The sequence below is a fragment of the Dendrobates tinctorius genome, unplaced genomic scaffold (assembly GCF_039654945.1).
Source record: "Dendrobates tinctorius isolate UK_male_01 unplaced genomic scaffold, ASM3965494v1 ptg000004l, whole genome shotgun sequence".
Lineage (NCBI taxonomy): Eukaryota > Metazoa > Chordata > Amphibia > Anura > Dendrobatidae > Dendrobates > Dendrobates tinctorius.
The window spans coordinates 10,939,287-10,956,693 of record NW_027361672.1 but is presented as its reverse complement, the minus strand read 5'-3'; the positions used below and the strand labels follow the sequence as shown (position 1 = coordinate 10,956,693).

Sequence of the window (17,407 nt, the reverse complement as noted above, 5' to 3'; positions counted from 1 at the left end):
GCTGATGTACCTTGCGAAAAAGTTCCATTTTTGTCTCATCTGTCCATAGGACATTCTCCCAGAAGCTTTGTGTCTTGTCATCATGTAGTTTAGCAAATTCCAGTCTGGGTTTTTTATGATTTTTTTCAACAATGGTGTACTCCTTGGTCGTCTCCCATGAAGTCCACTTTGGCTCATACAATGACGGATGGTGCGATCTGACACTGATGTTTCTTGAGCTTGAAGTTCACCTTTAATCTGTTTAGAGGTTTTTCTGGGCTCTTTTGTTACCATTCGTATTATCCATCTCTTTGATTTGTCATCAATTTTCCTCCTGCGGCCACATCCAGGGAGGTTGGCTACAGTCCCATGGAGCTTAAATTTCTGAATAATATGTGCAACTGTGGTCACAGGAACATCAAGCTGCTTGGAGATGGTCTTATAACTTTTACCTTTAACATGTTTGTCTATAATTTTTTTTAAATCTCCTGGGACAACTCTTTTCTTTGCTTCCTCTGGTCCATGTTGAGTGTGATACACACCATGTCACCAAACAGCACAGTGAGTATCTGTAGCCCTATATATAGGCCCACTCACTGATTCCAAGATTGTAGACCCCTGTGATGCTAATTAGTGGACACACCTTGATTTAACATGTCCCTTTTGTCACATTATTTTCAGGGGTACCATCATTTCTGTCCAGGCATATTTCATGAGTTTTATTTTTTTTTAATTTTGTGGAAGCATGGTAGATATTTTATTTATTATTAATTTTGTCAGATTCAAGTTATTTCTGTGGCCATTGTGGGTTTTCTGTCATTACACACACGAGGGGTACCAAGAATTTTGACCACGTGTGGATACTAAGATAATAGGCAGGTTACCGCTGTTGTTTCTAATTTATATTTTTATCACTGTGATGTTTTAGGGATTATAATGTCAACATTTAGACAATTAGTTATTACAAACTGAGTTCAATCGGGACGATTCATGAAGGCTGGGGTTGCGCACACAACTCTTTATGAAGGGTTTGCTGAAGTACGATGTACCAAATTCATTAAGATACGCATGCAATTTTTCAAACCATTTTCCGCCTGTTTTCTGGCGTAAAAGCTTTATTGAATTAGCCCCAAGACATTTAGAATCAGTTCAGTACATCTGTGTTCTGTATTTTCTGTCCACGATTCTGATTTTAAAGTGTATGTGTACAAGGGTAGACGCTGATATCGACTCAGGGATTTCAATGCCATGCAGAAATAAAAACTTTAAACAGTGCCTGTCACTTGCCATTAATTCCCATCTCCTGTATCTGTAGTGGTTTTTCTTTTGTTTCTGTTACTGAAATATAACCCTCTCTTCCCTATATATAAATTTAGTCTCTTCAGCCAACTGTTCGTGGTCCTCAATTTTTCACTAATTTTTTCACTGTAGCAGTCTTAAGAGTCACACCCGCTTGTCAAATAGACTAGATTTACATACATGGAAGAGAGGTCCATAACTCAGGAATGGAGAGAAGAGCAGGAACGAAAAAAAATAATTTAAATTCAGACCAGTTGTTTACAGCAAGTGATGGGTCCCTTTAAACCCAAATTTTGAGGGTGTGCTATATCAAAAGCTTTGAATAAAAATGCCCTTGACAAATATCTGCATTTCAAATATTAAAAAAATCAGCATAATAATTCGATAGCAGACACTAATAAGTGGACAATAAGGACAATCGCAATCTACCAAGAGAACACACTGAGCAAAGCTCCAAAAAAGCGACTATAAGTCCAAAGTAAAATCAATAATTTTTATTAAGACAAATCCAGATACAAGTGGGGGGAAGTGGACAATAACGTGCGGAAACCGCACACTGCATGGATAACAGGAACGAAAAAAAATAATTTTAGATTCAGATGAGCTGTTTACAGCAAGTGATGGGTCCCTTTAAACCCAAATTTTGAGGGTGTGCTATATCAAAGTCTTTGTAGAACCACTACATTTTCATAAACTTCTTGTTTCAACGTTCAGTGTTGTATTGTCAGTAATGCCCATTTATGCAGCTTTTTATATCAGGTCCTTTGTGTAACATTAGTGTTATTTCTTATCTTTTGTATGACAAGCTCTATATTTGTCTCCATGTACAGCACTGTGATTCTCTTCTATGTCCAGAGTGGTCATCCCATTAAAATAAGAAAGTCAGCTGACGTTGCACATACACTACAGAAACAGCTTCTAAAGGAAAAAGATGATTTTCTTCTGTACAAAGTGCTCAGAGTGGACAGTGCTGGTAAGTTTCAATTTATAGGCTGATCATATATTACAGCATGCAATTATCTAAATCACCGTAAAAATGGTCTTTGATATTATTTGCATATATGCTAAACTAATTTTACTCTTTAGTGTGCCTTATAAAATGTTCGGGCCATGGACACTGTGACCCAATAACGAAATCTTGCATTTGCTATCCATTTTGGATGGAGAACTGGTTACGACGTTATGTCGGTGATGGAGAGAGCAATTGCGGTAAGTAGATTCCTAATTTATTACCCCAACCTTTGACGGCACTTACTCTGACATTGCTACCTCTGTTAGGTACAGTGGGGAAAATATGTATTTGATACACTGCAGATTTTGCAAGTTTTCTCAACTACAGAGAATGGAGAGGTCTGTAATTTTTACCATAGATACACCTCAACTATGAGAGCCAGAATCTAAAAAAAAATTCAAGAAAATCACATTGTATGATTTTTACATAATTAATTTGCATTTTATTGCATCAAATAAGTATTTCATACAATTAAAAATCAGAACTTAATATTTGGTACATAAACCTTTGTTTGCAATTACAGAGGTCATACTTTCCTGTAGTCTTGACCAAGTTTGCATACACTGCAGCAGGTAATTTGACCCACTCCTCCATACAGACCTTCACCAGATATTTCAGGTTTCAGGGCTGTCGTTGGGCAACATTGAGGTTCCGCTCCCTCCAAAGATTTTCTATTGGGTTCAGGTCTGGAGACTGGCTAGGCCACTCCAGGACCTTTAAATGCTTTTTATGGATCCACTCCTTAGTTCCCCTGACTGTGTTTTTCGGGTCATTGTCATGCTGGAAGACCCAGCTACTATCCATCTTCAATTCTCTTAGTGAAGGAGGTTCTTGGCCAAAATCTTGTGATACATGACCCCATCCATCCTCCCTTCAATATTGTTCAGTCGTCATGTCCCCATAGCAGAAAAGCACCCCTAAAGTATGAAGTTTGCCCCACCATGCTTCACGGTTGGGACAGTTTTCTTGGGGTTGTTCTCATCCTTCTTCTTCAAAACATGGCAAGTGGAGTTGATACCAAAAAGTTCTATTTTGGTCTAATCTGACTTCATGACCTTCTCCCATGCCTCCCCTGAATCATCCAGATGGTCAATGGTGAACTTCAAACGGGCCTGGTCATTTTCTGGCATGAGCAGGGAGACCGTACTTGCTCTGCATGATTTTAATCAATGACGATGTAGTGTGTTACTAATGGTAATGTTTGAGACTGTTGTCCCAGCTCTCTTCAGATCATTGACCAGGTCCTCCCATGTAGTTCTGGGCTGCGTCTTGACTTTTCTCAGAATCATCTTTAAACCACGAGGCAAGGTTTTGCACGGAGCCCCAGACCGGGGAAGATTGACAGTCATCTTGTGTTTCCTCCAATTTCTAATAATTTTGCCAACAGTTGTTACCTTCTCAGCATTGTGCAGGTCTACAATTTTGTCCCTGATGTCCTTTGACAGCTCTTTGGTCTTGGCCATGGTGGAGAGGTTGGAGTGTGATTTATTGTGTGTGTGGACAGGTGTCTTTTATATAGGTGGATGTTAGGGTGGAGAGAACCACCCCGATCCAGGCAAATAAGTACACTTTAACTCATGCAGTCTAATAGTCTAATATACTAAAATTCTCATAAAGTTTTTAGAATTTAGTCAACAGCAGTTTTACTAAGAATTGGCATTAACTACTTTATGATGCACACATCCAGATAAATGTTTGGGTGGTTCGTGTTGTACTCTGCAGTGATGTTATAAAATATCACTGCATAGTAGAGCAGATGAGGCAGCAGGGAGATGCTGTCAGACACAGTCGGACTAGCCACAGAGAAGGTAGAGACGGTTTGCTACCATATCTGCCTTCCCGATTTCTGTATACACAGTCTAGACTCTAGAACAACAGCTGTGTGTACAGAATATAGGAAATACTAACGGCGCTTCCTCCTCTGGACCCAGCGGTCCTGTGATCATTTGAGAGCAGGAGCTGCTAGATCCTAGGAGGCCCAGTCAGCTCGGCTATGCAGCACAGAGGCTGAATTTCCATAGCTGCAGAACAAATCAGATAAAAAAAAGATCTTTTCTGACCTTTTATGGGGGCGGGGGGGCACAATATGTGAAGTAAATGAAAAATAAATACTAGACAAATAAAAAGCAGAAAACATTAAATAAAAAAGCTATTGCCAATCCAAATAATTGTAACTAGCCCCGCCCCAGTAAAAAAACATAAAAAAGCTATTGCCAATCCAAATAATTGTAACTAGCCCTGCCCCAATAAAAAAAACATGGTTTATAATATATATATATAGTCACGAAAACAGAGTGGAAATTTCCTATAAATTTGGCTCCATGTATCACAAAAGAAAGATGCAAAAATAATTTGAATATCCAAATGAGAAAAAATGAAAGAGCACTTTATTCCGCATGGACTAAAAAAAAAACGAAAACGTGCCTGCTTAAAAAGGGGGAGAGGGGGAGGAAATGGCCTGGTGTTGAACTGGTTAAATTGTTATGTAGTATTCCTGAATCTGGCTATATTCACATTTATTATTATTTACGCCACATAGGTGGCATAAAATATTGCAGGAATGCACTATGCTCCATAACAGGAGTACAATTATGTCTCTGGTGAACGGCAGATGAAAGATGCACTAACCTGATTACGAGGAGTGTATGTAAAAGAAGGAATAAGTCCCATAGTTCTTATTGGGGTGTGTGCACACATTACATTTGCTGCATTTGTCACGTTTTGTCCACACAGTTTTATCCCAGTAACTGGAGGATTTCCTAGTGAAGGCAAAGTGAGTGAGACTCCTGAAGTCTCATGCACAACTTGATTATTTTTTCCATTCAGAATGGAAGCAGATCAAATCTGCAACATGTCAATTCTTTCAGCATTTTTCATCTATTCTAATGAATAGAGAAAAATGCGTAAAAAAATGCATCAAAAACGTTGCAATGCGCTTATTTCATGCTGCATTTTCCCTGCCAAAACTTCGGTATTTGCATTAGAAATGCAGCGAAAACTTAAAGGGAATCTGTCAGTAGATTTTTCTATGTAATCTGAGGACAGTGTGATTTAGGGGTTAAAACACAGATTTCAACGATGTTTCACTTATCAGGCTGTGTTCTGTTTGCTTAAAGTTAAGGTTTTATCACCAGGAGATTATCATTGCTACGACTAGCAGGGACTGGTCTGACTCCGCCCCCTCCTGTGATAAGCAGCTCACTGGCAATAGACAATGTACATACAGAGCCTCATGTGGGCGGGGCAAGCTTTCTAAGTTGTGCTGCAGTGCTAAGTCTCAAAACTGTGATTACGTCAGAACCGCTGAACTCAGTAATCTAAGTGATACATCGGTGGATTCATTGTCTCTGCCTACATCATGCTGCTCTCAGATGAGGTAGTAAAAAACTAGTGACAGATTCCATTTAACATACGCACATGCACTTAGAATTACTTCAGTCATCAATGTGTTTCTATAACCGTTAGAAGATTTTCATACAGACTACGGGCCATAAAACAAATGGTATCTCCTGTCCTATTGGGTTGTCATTATACCAGCATTTCATTTTAAGATTGAAAACTCAATTTAATAAAATAAATCATTGAAGTAATAGCATCTCAAGTGACCCAAGCATCTTGTTTTCCAGAGTGGAGTATTCTTTACATAATTGTCTTAACATTTGCCTTGGTTGCCTTCCTAATGGGACTGACATGGGTCTGCCTGTGTTTCTACAAAAGGTAAACAGTATGAATAAATTAATGAGACACCATTTTTTATACCTTTTTTTTGTGTATATTTTGTAATATATTTTAAGTATGTTTTGTTCATCTTCAGCTTCACAAAATGGTGAAAATTTTGCCATAAAAATGCAAAGAAAATGCAGCACATTGCAAAACTAAAATATGTGAATTATATTTTTCCATCCATCAACATAAACCATTTGGAAACTTCTATACAATGTCGGTCAGAAAAAAAATTACAAAAACTCTAAGGACCTGATTCATTAAGGTTTTTATGCTTGAATTCTGGCATAAAACAACCTAAAAAGGTGCAAAAGTTTGGCATAACACAGGAGTGCGCAAATTTTTGCTGTTTTTGGTGTTTTCCGCCAGCTTTGCAAAAGTAGACGGTGTTGGGAAGGAAGAGGGGTGTGACAAAGCCAGACCGTCTAATTCATGATCACTTGTGGCTTACAGTACGCCACAAATCTTACTCCAGTCCCTGACTGGAGTAAGATTTCTCGCAAGGCGCACTAAGATGGAAACCTGACAGCGGATATAAGTGCCCAGTCCACTAGCAGCATGTTTCAGACACTGCATAATTTCACAAGCCGCCGTAAACCAGGCCACATGCGAGACTAGTCAGAAAGGGGGGTTCCCAGTGGTTTCCCCTGCCCTCTCCCCTTGAGTGACAGGTCTCTCCCTGCATGCGTGTATAGGGAGACTTGTGAGTCACTGGTAGTCAGCAGCTTCTAAAATATGATTTTCACTGAAATGCTGGAAATATATATATATATATATATATATATATATATATATATAGTCAAACATATACTGTGTGTCTGAAATCTCACAGTCCGTATCTGACACATGCCCAGTGGCGTAGCGTGGGGGGGGCGGGGGGGGCGGTCCGCCCCAGGCGGCACGTGTGTGGGGGCGGCGCGGCAGCAGCAATTCAATTCCTCTCCTCTGACTGGGAGAACAGCGCGGACTCCGCGGAGGCACAGTGCAGGCGCTTTCTACCTTCTACGCCACTGCCTTGCTGGACTCGGACTCGGAGCCCCGGCTGCTTTCCGCTCCTGAGCCAGTGCTGGGCGGAGGTGTTGGCCGCTCGGGGCTGGTTGTTCGGTCGGAGCTGCCAGAAGAACACGTGGCGTGTGGCTGAGGTGACGCAGGAGGAGCGGATCCCGGGACACAGGAGCCGGTGAGTGAGGGGGACGGCGGGAAGCGCTGCCCAGCCTGCCCATGATGTCTGTGAGGGGAGGGAGACACCGCGGTATGTGATTGCCCCTTGAATTTCATTCCATCATGTAATGTTATGCTACGGGGGCGGCATCTAGGTAATTACTCCCTCTCCCCCATTTACTAATTCTAAAGTTGAGGCTCCCTAATCCTTGGAGTTGGATTGCCTACATCTTCATATAGCTGATATTATGCAAAAGAGTTGGGCTCTGTAGGGAGAGGACATGGGGGCTGTGCAGAGGAGGACTTGGGGGGGCTCTGTAGGGAGAGGACATGGGGGCTGTGCAGAGGAGGACATGGGGGGCTCTGTAGGGAGAGGACATGGGGGCTGTGCAGAGGAGGACATGGGGGGCTGTGCAGAGGAGGACATGGGGGGCTCTGTAGGGAGAGGACATGGGGGGCTGTGCAGAGGAGGACATGGGGGGCTCTGTAGGGAGAGGACATGGGGGGCTGTGCAGAGGAGGACATGGGGGGCTCTGTAGGGAGAGGACATGAGGGGGCTCTGTAGGGGGAGGACATGGGGGGGCTCTGTAGGGAGAGGACATGAGGGGGCTCTGTAGGGGGAGGACATGGGGGGCTGTGCAGGGGAGGACATGGGGGGGCTCTGTAGGAGGGACATGGGGGACTGTGCAGGGGGGTACATGGGGAAGCTGTGTAGGGGAGGACATGGGGGGCTGTGCAGGGGAGGACATGGGGGGCTGTGCTGGGGGGTACATGGGGAGGCTGTGTAGGGGAGGACATGGAGGGGCTGTGCAGGGGGGTACACGGGGGAGGGGGGCTGTGCAAGGGGAGAACATGAGGGCTCTGTAGGGGGTGTACTGTGGGTATGTGCAGGGGGAAGACACGTGGGTCTCCTTACACTGTTTTATGGTGCAGCTCTCGGCAGGGCAGTGGTGGAGGTTCAGTAGGGTCATCACGCTAATACATACACATATATATATAGAGAGAGAGAGAACTGCAAGAAGATGAAAGTCTAGAAATTTAGAAATAATAACAGCAGAGTTAGTAGTAGACTAAAAATTAGATCTTTGAGTGTAGTGTGGGCTCTTCGGATTCTTCCGGATTGTCAGCGACTAAAGGGGCGGCAAATTTTTCGACCGCCCCGGGCGCCACAAACAGTTGCTACGCCACTGCATGCTCCTATGAATAGAGCAACATGTATCGGCTGTCAGGTTTCCTAAGGCCTGGAAAGGAGAGAGAGACTAAAATTTAATTTTGACGGGATCCGCCAAAAAACGGGTGGGACGGACAACCGTCAGTCAAGATTCGCCGCTAGTGTAAGTCTATGGGGGAAAAACGGATCCGTCCCTTTTTTGGCGGATCCGTTTTTTTCGAAAATTGGCGGATTTTGCCTGACGTCAAAAAACAGAGGTGTGAAACAGGCCTAAGGCTGGTTTCACATTTGCGTTTTTTAGCGCTGGAAAAAAACGCATATGTGCGCATGCGTTTTTTCCCCTATATTTAACATGGGTGCGCATACCTGCGCGCTTGTAAGCGCATGTATGCGATTTTCATGCGCTGCGTTTTTTTGGGGTGTGCGTTTGTATTTTCCAGACGCAGCATGTTGCATTTTTTGGCCCTGCAAAAAAGCGCATGCGCACATATGCGCACGTTTTGCGCTAAAAATGGCCATTATAGCCTATGGATGCGCATATGTGCGCACTGGCATGCTCATGTATGCGTTTTTTTGCATATGCGTTTTTTTTTTTTAACCATGGAATTTAGGGGTTTGGGTTAGAGTTAGGGTTAGTTAAGGGGGTTTAGGGTTAGGGTTAGGGTCAGGGTCAGGGTTAGGGTTGGGGTTTGGGTCAGGGTTAGGGTTAAGTATGGTTTGGTTAAGGGTTAGGGTCAGGGTTAGGGTCAGGATTAGGGTTAAGTATGGTTTGGTTAAGGGTTAGGGTCAGGGTTAGGGTTAGGGTTAGGGTTAGGGTCAGGGTTAGGGTTAGGGTCAGGGTTAGGGTTAGGGTCAGGGTTAGGGTTAAGTATGGTTTTGTTAAGGGTTAGGGTCAGGGTTAGGGTCAGTATTAGGGTTAAGTATGGTTTGGTTAAGGGTTAGGGTCAGGGTTAGGGTTAGGGTTAGGGTCAGGGTTAGGGTTAGGGTTATGGTCAGGGTCAGGGTTAGGGTCAGGGTTAGGGTTAGGGTCAGGGTTAGGGTTAAGTATGGTTTTGTTAAGGGTTAGGGTCAGGGTTAGGGTTAGGGTCAGGGTTAGGGTTAGGGTTAGGGTCAGGGTTAGGGTTAGGGTTAGGGTTAGGGTCAGGGTTAGGGTTAGGGTTAGGGTTAGTTAGGGTTTAGGGTTTGGGTTAGGGTTAAGTATGATTTGGTTAAGGGTTAGGGTCAGGGTTAGGGTTAGGGTTAGGGTCAGGGTTAGGGTTAGTAAAGTCATGGTTTGGGTTAGTGTGAGGGGCCACCTAATGTTGGAAAAAAACGCAAACGCGGTAAAAACGCACTAAAAACGCATACAAACGCATAAAAACGCTGCGTTTTTTTCATGCATGCTCATAAAAATGCTTGAAAAAAATGCAGCAGTTGTATGCTTTTGTATGCGTTTTTTCAATGCGTTTTTTTGCGGGAAAAACGCGCTGCAAAAAAAAGCAAGTGTGAAACTAGCCTAAGTGACATGCTCCGCTTACCCCTCCACATCCCCCATTCATTGAGACTCTTGTACAATGCCATTCATAATGAATCAGGGTCTGAATGTGAATATGACCTAGGTTTTTTTTTATGCGCACATCTGATATTTTATACTTTGTAGCCGCAAAAGGACAAAAATACGGAAAAAAACAAAGTACACCATCCTGGATAATTTTGATGAGCAAGAAAGAATGGCATTAAGACCCAAGTATGGTGAGTAGGAAAACTACTGAAATATGGCGCATTCACCTGTAAAAACATAGTATACTTCTAGATTATACACACATTCATAGCGGAGCTGTGAACCCTACGTATCACATGGCTGGGTAAAACCGTGCCCTTGTCTTGTGGACAGTTTTATTTAATCATATGTCAGTAGGGTTCCTGGTGTCATCTGAGATCTCTACTGATGGAGGACATCTCCACAAGTTGTATGTTTGGGTTATTATTATATACAGACAATGCCGGCACTGACACACGTTCTTTTTTTGCAGGTATAAAGCACAGGAGCACAGAACATAACTCCAGCCTCATGGTTTCTGAGTCTGAGCTTGACAGCGACCAAGACACAATTTTCAGTCGTGATAAATCGGACCAGGATAACCCTAAAAATATTTCCAGCGGTGCCCTCAAAAATGGTGCTCCTTTTAATTTTAGCTCAAAATGCAGATAAACTGAGGTCATAGGGAAACTAAATGGGTATTGCAGGAAAATGTATTTGACCAAAACCGAGAATGTAAATGTTTACAACTTAAATAGATTTGAGTGAGCACATTTTACATCTTACAGATTATATCTACATTATTGATGAGTGAATGCGCCCGGAAAAGATGTTATCTGAGCATGCTCGTGTGCTAACCGAGTGTCTTCAGCATGCTCGAATAATATGTTCGAGTGCCCGCGGCTGTTCGACAGTCGCAACACATGCAGGGATTGGCTGTCTGTTTGACAATCTCTACATGTTTTGCCACTGTCTAACAGCCGCGGGGACTCAAACATATTATTAGAGCGCGCCGAAGACACTCTGTTAGCACACGAGCGTGCTCAGATAACACCTTATCCGAGCATGTTGGCTCATCAATAATCTACATATTCTGTAAAGTAGAGTAACTCAGTAATATGTTGATATACTTATTTTACATTGTTACTGGATTATAACCTGGATCATACTCCTGAGCTGCAATCATAATTCTGAAGCCTTCAGAGCCTATATCCCTCAGTATTTTCCATTGACGTACTATCTGTACACAGATTTCGGTTTTACACCCAACACTGTACAGTAACATGGTATTTAAGAATTGTACTGTCACTCTGGGATAGCCAAGATAATATATAATAACATATATACACTTCCTAAATTAGAATTCAGTTTTGTCGTTCAGTCCCATTGCCTTTCGCCATCCAGGCTGCCTTTACTAACATTGGAAGAGTGGCTCATCTAAAGAGCTGACTGATACCAGTGTGGGCCTGTAATAGGATAACACTGTAACAAATCCGTTCACAAAATTTGTTCCCTCATAAACATTCTACAATCAACTGTGAGTGCTCTTATTATAAAGTGGAAGAGTTTAGGAACCACAATAGTCCATATAAACTTACAGAGTAGGGTCACAAAGTGCAAAGGCTTGAAGTACATAAAAGCCAGGTCTCCGCAGAGTTTCAAACCTCCTCTGCCATTAACAGCATAAAAAACGTGCACCATTTCATGGATTTTCATAGCTGAGCAGCTGCATTCAAGCCTTACATCACCAAGCACAATGTTAAGATATGGATAGAGTGGTATAAAGCACACCGATACTGGACCACGGAGCAGTGGAAATGTGATGTGTGACATGATGAATCCCTCTTCTTTATCTGTGGGATGAGTTTAGGTTTGGTGAATGCTAGGGAAACGTTGCCTGCCAGGCTTAGTTGTGATCACTGTAGAGTTTGTTGGAGAAGGGACAATGCTGTGGGGTTGTTTTTCAGGGGCTATCATCCTAGTTCCATTGAAGGAGAAACTAATGGACAATCCTGTTTGATCAATTTCGAACACTATTATAAAATAGAAGCAGCAGATACTAACCTCCCAAAGCGATGCCATCGCCATTGTCGCTGGAGGGTGATGCAACATCATTGTTGACATCGAGTAGCCGCTTGATGGCTGAAACTCATCAATATTGTTGCTGATGAGCATCTTCTCCTGCTCGTTAGTGCAGCTTCCCTCACAGACTGCACAGCTCTCTGGTCCACAAAATGGCTGGTCGTGAAGGAACATGTGACCAGACCTGTCCTTCAGTCTCCTCCAATTGAAAAGCAGTTTTCTCTCATGAGGTTTTCAGTTGGACAAAGCTGCCGGTCAGGTCTGGTCACATGTTCCTCCTCCAGCAGCCATTGTATGGACCAGAGAGCTGTGCAGTCTGTGAGGGAAGCTGCACTAAGAGCAGGAGGAGAACCCACCGTACACATCTGTGAAAATAACCATACTGTGGCCAGCCCCTTTAACTCATTCCGCAAGCAGCAATAGACAGTGTAACATTGTGGATATGATGCAAAAAAAGTTTATGAAAGCCAATTATAAAAATGATTTTTGGTCCCCACTGAATGCATTTGAGTAAGAAAGAAAAAACGTCTAGAAAAGATGGACAACCCCTTTAATGTCTATGGATTGAGACTGGAGGACAAGTTACTAGTAATGTGTAGGCGTTCCAATACTTTTTTGTCCATATGATGCATTGGTGAGGAGCTAAAATACAAGTGATCCACACAGAAAAAGTAACACAATGTAATTACAGATTTACTCAACATTTTAGGTCAATCCCATCTCCATAGTGTAAAGTGGTCCTCAAGATGGAGATACCCTTTATTTCATTATTGTACAACACACGTGCTCTTACAGACATATTTACATTTTAAGAGGAATTTAAGCAGAATAAAATTAAATGGGAAAAAGACCGACTTCCCAATATAATATCTGTACCTATACGGTCTCAGGTAAGCACTGTACAATGATTTTACATTTAAAGATATTCTGATATGGAAACCTGGACTGAGGAGGGAGATTTTGGTTTCATGAGAATTATCTAGCATCTCATTGTATATTTTCAGAGTCCTTTACTTTTGCAGGTGTTTGCTGGGATACATTTAGGCTGAGTTCACACGTGGCGTTTTTTTCGCGTTTCCGCGGCAGTTTTAACCGCGCGATTTTGCCGCGAAAACGCGAAAAATAAGCATCCCATGCATTCCTATGGGATTCCGCAATGGTGTGCTAATGCTGCGGTTCTTACCGCGGCGGAATCGCTTTGCGGTAAAAACCGCAGCATGCTCATTAATTTGCGGAATCTCGGCGATCCCGCACCCATAGGAATGCATTGTTCCGCTTACTTCCCGCATGTGGCTGTGCACACCATGCGGAAAGTAAGCAGAACAATTGCGGATGGTACCCACGGTCCGGAGGAGAGAAGACTGTCCTCCGGGCTTTGGGTACCATACCACTGTAAAAAATAGAATTTAAAATAAAAAATATTGTTATTCTTACCCTCCGACGTCCCGCGCAGCCTTCCCGCCTCTCTCCACGCTCCCGTTCCCAGTAGTCCTTTGCGAAAATGCCCGTGATGACGTCCGATCTCGCGGGATCGCGAAGTCTCGCGGTAATTCGCGCGACGTCATCGCGAATTACCGCGAGACGTTGCGTTCCCGCGAGAACTGACGTCATCGCGGGCATTTTCGCAAAGGATTACTGGGAACGCCTGCGCGGGACGTCGGAAGGTAAGAATAACACTATTTTTTTTTTTACATTCTATCTTTTACTACTGATGCCGCATAAGCAGCCTCAGTAGTAAAAAGTTGGTTACACTCGTCAAACACTATGTTTGACGAGTGTGACCAACCTGTCAATCAGTTCTCCAAGCGATGCTACAGATCGCTTGGAGAACGCTAGCATTTTGCAAGCTAAATACGCTTGCAAAATGCTAGTTTTTCCGCGGGAAAATCGCGGGAATTTAAAATGCGATTTTCCCGCGGACTGGAATTCCGGAATTCTCGCGGTAATTTCCGCGAGAGTTCCGGTACGTGTGCACTTAGCCTTATGGTCATAATATCATTTAAAAGTGTATACTAGCTTCCAGTACCCGAAATGTAGTCACAGGGGAATACATGACTGACGTTTTTACTAACCAGGTAAAAGTTTGTACTGTTAATTTGTTTCTAGTGTTGTCTTATTTCAAAATCTGAACATTAGAGAAAAGGTATAAAGATTTATAATAAATTACTAAAACTGCTTGGCTTTGTCCTTAGTTCTTTGTGCAGCCTTTGTAATTAAGACAGCCATGATTCTCATAAAGGTCAACAATGACAAACTTAGGAATTTGTCACAGCTAGTTACATAGTTACATGAATAAGTTCTAGGTCCATGAAGTTCAACCTTTCCCCACCAATTGTACATTTCGTCACTAATTTAACTATAACCAGCAATGTTGTGAATCAAGGAACTCAGTCAGCTCTTTTTAAGAGCTGTTAGGGTATGTGCACACGTCGCGGATTCGTGTGCGGATTTTTCCGAGCGGAATCTGCCGAATCTGCAGGTCAAAACTCCTGCGTTTTACCTGCGGATTTCCTGTGGATTTTGTGCGGATTTGGCCAGCATTTTTACACCTGCGGATTCCTATAATGGAATAGGTGTAAAAAATGCTGCGGAATCCGCACAAAGAATTGACATGCTGCGGAAAATAAACCGCTGCGTTTCCGCGTGGAAATTTCCACAGCATGTGCACAGCGGTTTTTATTTTCCATAGGCTAACATTGTACTGTACATCACTTGCGAATCTGCAGTGGATCCGCAGGGCCGAATCCGCAACGTGTGCACATATCCTTATAGTGCCTTCCATTACTACCTCTTGTGGTAGGGCATTCCACAATCTGACTACTCTAACTGTAAAGAACCCTTTCCTATTTAGCTGCCGGAATCACCTTTCTTCCATAATGCGTGCCCCCTGGTCCTCAGTATGAAAAAAAATTGTATCCCATATTCTACATGTGGCCACATAAATGATTTATAAAGAGGTAACAATACATTGGGATCACAGGAATTTTTCTCTCTTTTTATACACTCTAAAATCAGTTTTGCTTTTGCAGCTGCTTCTTGACATTGAGTACTGCTGCTCAGCTTACTTGTAACCAGAAAACCCAAGTCCTTCTCCTGTTCTGTAGTCCCAAGTATGGTCCCATTTAATGTATATGAAGCAATAGGATTACGCCATCCTAGGTGCATTACACTACATTTATCTAAATTAAATCTCATGTGCCAAGTGTTTCCCCATACAGACATCTTATCCAGATGGTTTTACAATATTGTAAAGACAAGGTCAAATTTTAATATCCTACATAGTTATGTGTAGTCAGCAATGACTGACACTTTACTCTCAATCCCATCCACAAGGTCATTTATAAAGAGGTTAAAAAGAATCTGTCCTAGCACAAATCCCTGCGGTCCCCACTGCTGACTATATCCCATTTAGAGAACCTACCATTTATGACTGTTTGTTCCCTGTCATTAAGCAAATTCCTTACCCATCTGCATATAGTTTCCCCCAGTCCCTGCTTCTGTAGCTTTAGTATAATGTGGTGCAGTATCAAATGCCTTTGCAAAGTACAGATAAATTACATCATCCATGATGTCAGGCTTACCAGACGGTAGTTGCCTGGACCCACCTTCTTACATATAGGTACTATGTCAGCCATCCTCTAATCCTGTGGCACCACCCGTTACAATAGAGTCTAAGAATATGAGATACATCAGTGTTATGAATGAGTCACCGTAGGAGGCAAAAACAGAAATACAAGCTAAGTCCAGAAAACCAGAGAAGTTGGCAACTATCAGACTGCAGACCCCTGAACCTATCAACACAACTAGCAGTAGCCGTGGGGGGTTCCTACGATGCCCTAGACCCCTCGATCACAGCCGGAGAATTAAATAGGCCTAAAGAAAGAAAGGGGAAATCTAAACTGCCCCAGAGCAGACCCCAAAGCAATAGGCAGCCCCCATCATATAATGACGGTGAAGCAAGATGAAAACACTAACACAGACAGAAAGATAGACTGAGCAAAGACGGGGCCCAAAACTACCTAGATAGGAAAGGACAGAAAGGCTGCTGTCTGCAATCTGCCAAAACCCTATCAAAGACATAAGCCAACAAGCTGATATGAAAAAGGCCCTGAAGCAGCTAGGCTTCAAAAACTAAATCAGCACTCAGGTATTTTCAGAAGACAGAGCTAAAGGAATTCAGCACACCCCAGCAGGGAATGGCAGAAATCCAGAAAAACAAAGCAAAACAAAGTCAAAGCACAAATGCAAAAGGCCGAGCAGCAAACTTAGCTTTAGAGGAGCAGGAATTCAGACTGGTCTCCAAGGATCCCACAGAGAAATCACCCGCAGGGCAGAAGGGCGTCGGCAGCCTTATATCCAGTCAGTAACTCCACTCAGCCAGTCATCATCATCAGCCTCAGGTGTTTGATAATCAGGCTCACTACCTTTCTTTACCAGAAGAGGGAGTTCCTTGGGCCTCAGTAATGAAGGGGAAAATGAACTCACAACACATCAGTCTGTCAATAACTGAGCTCAATTCCCTCAGTATCCATGGATGAATGCCATCTGGGTCAGGGAATTTGTCAATGTTTAAATTGCCGAAACGCAGATGTACTTCTTTTTGTGTTAAACTAGTTATATCAGGTTGTGAACTTTGATTTTTGACTGTTGAATGATCCCTGTAACAGACAGTGCATTGGTGAACACCGATGAAAAATTCCTGTTAAATATCGGCCTTTTCTTTGTCCTCTGTAATTATCTTGTTATTGTCATCTTTTTAATTGGCCGATACCATCTATTTTTTTCTTTTTGACATTGATGTATTTATAAAAAAATTTGGGATTTATTTTAAGATCGTTGGCGATTTGTTTCTCTGTAGATAATCACGCTAGCAAAGTTTTCTTTTTTACATTTCTTATTTAGATCTTTTCTGTAGATAACTTTGCTAGTTTGATTTCTTTTTTACATTTCTTATTTAGATCTTTATACTCCTGAAATTCTATTTCAGTACTCTCGGCTTTCAAGATTTTGAATGCCCTTTGCTTTTGTCTCAGTAAAGAGAACGTGTCAGCAGGATTGTGCACAGTAACCTACAAACAGTGTCTGGTCGGAGCCGTTATACTGATTGTGGTTGCTGTTTAATCTTTATTTTCAGTTTTGAGTTAATGATATTATTCGTGCTCCAGGGTAGGACTGTGTGTGTGGGGGTCTTCGGCCGGGGTCACACTGGCGTGGAATACGGACGAGTGAGAGGCGTTAAAAGCACGCATTACACACGGACCAATGATTCTCTATGGGGCAGCTCCCATCAGCCATATATTTCTCGTCTGTATTCTACGGTCCGTGCCAATCGCAGCATGCTGCGATTGTCAGCGTACTACGCCCGTAGTACGCCAATGCAAGTCTATGGGTGCGCTAAAAATACGCATTACACACGGACCAGATGTGTGACTTGCGAGAAATACGCACCCAGTGTCCTTCA

At 42.7% G+C, this 17,407-nt stretch overlaps 1 protein-coding gene across 1 annotated transcript in view; it reads left to right on the top strand.

Annotated features, from left to right (window-relative positions):
• Positions 1–14,122, top strand: part of KIAA0319 (KIAA0319 ortholog) — a 61,585-nt gene extending 47,463 nt beyond the window's left edge. The window contains exons 17-21 of the mRNA XM_073566131.1: positions 2,109–2,251; positions 2,365–2,487; positions 5,917–6,007; positions 9,985–10,076; positions 10,358–14,122. Of these exons, the coding sequence (XP_073422232.1) occupies positions 2,109–2,251; positions 2,365–2,487; positions 5,917–6,007; positions 9,985–10,076; positions 10,358–10,536 (628 nt within the window). The 3' untranslated portion in view covers positions 10,537–14,122. The remainder of the gene's footprint in view (positions 1–2,108; positions 2,252–2,364; positions 2,488–5,916; positions 6,008–9,984; positions 10,077–10,357) is intronic.
• Positions 14,123–17,407: the final 3,285 nt, after the last annotated feature.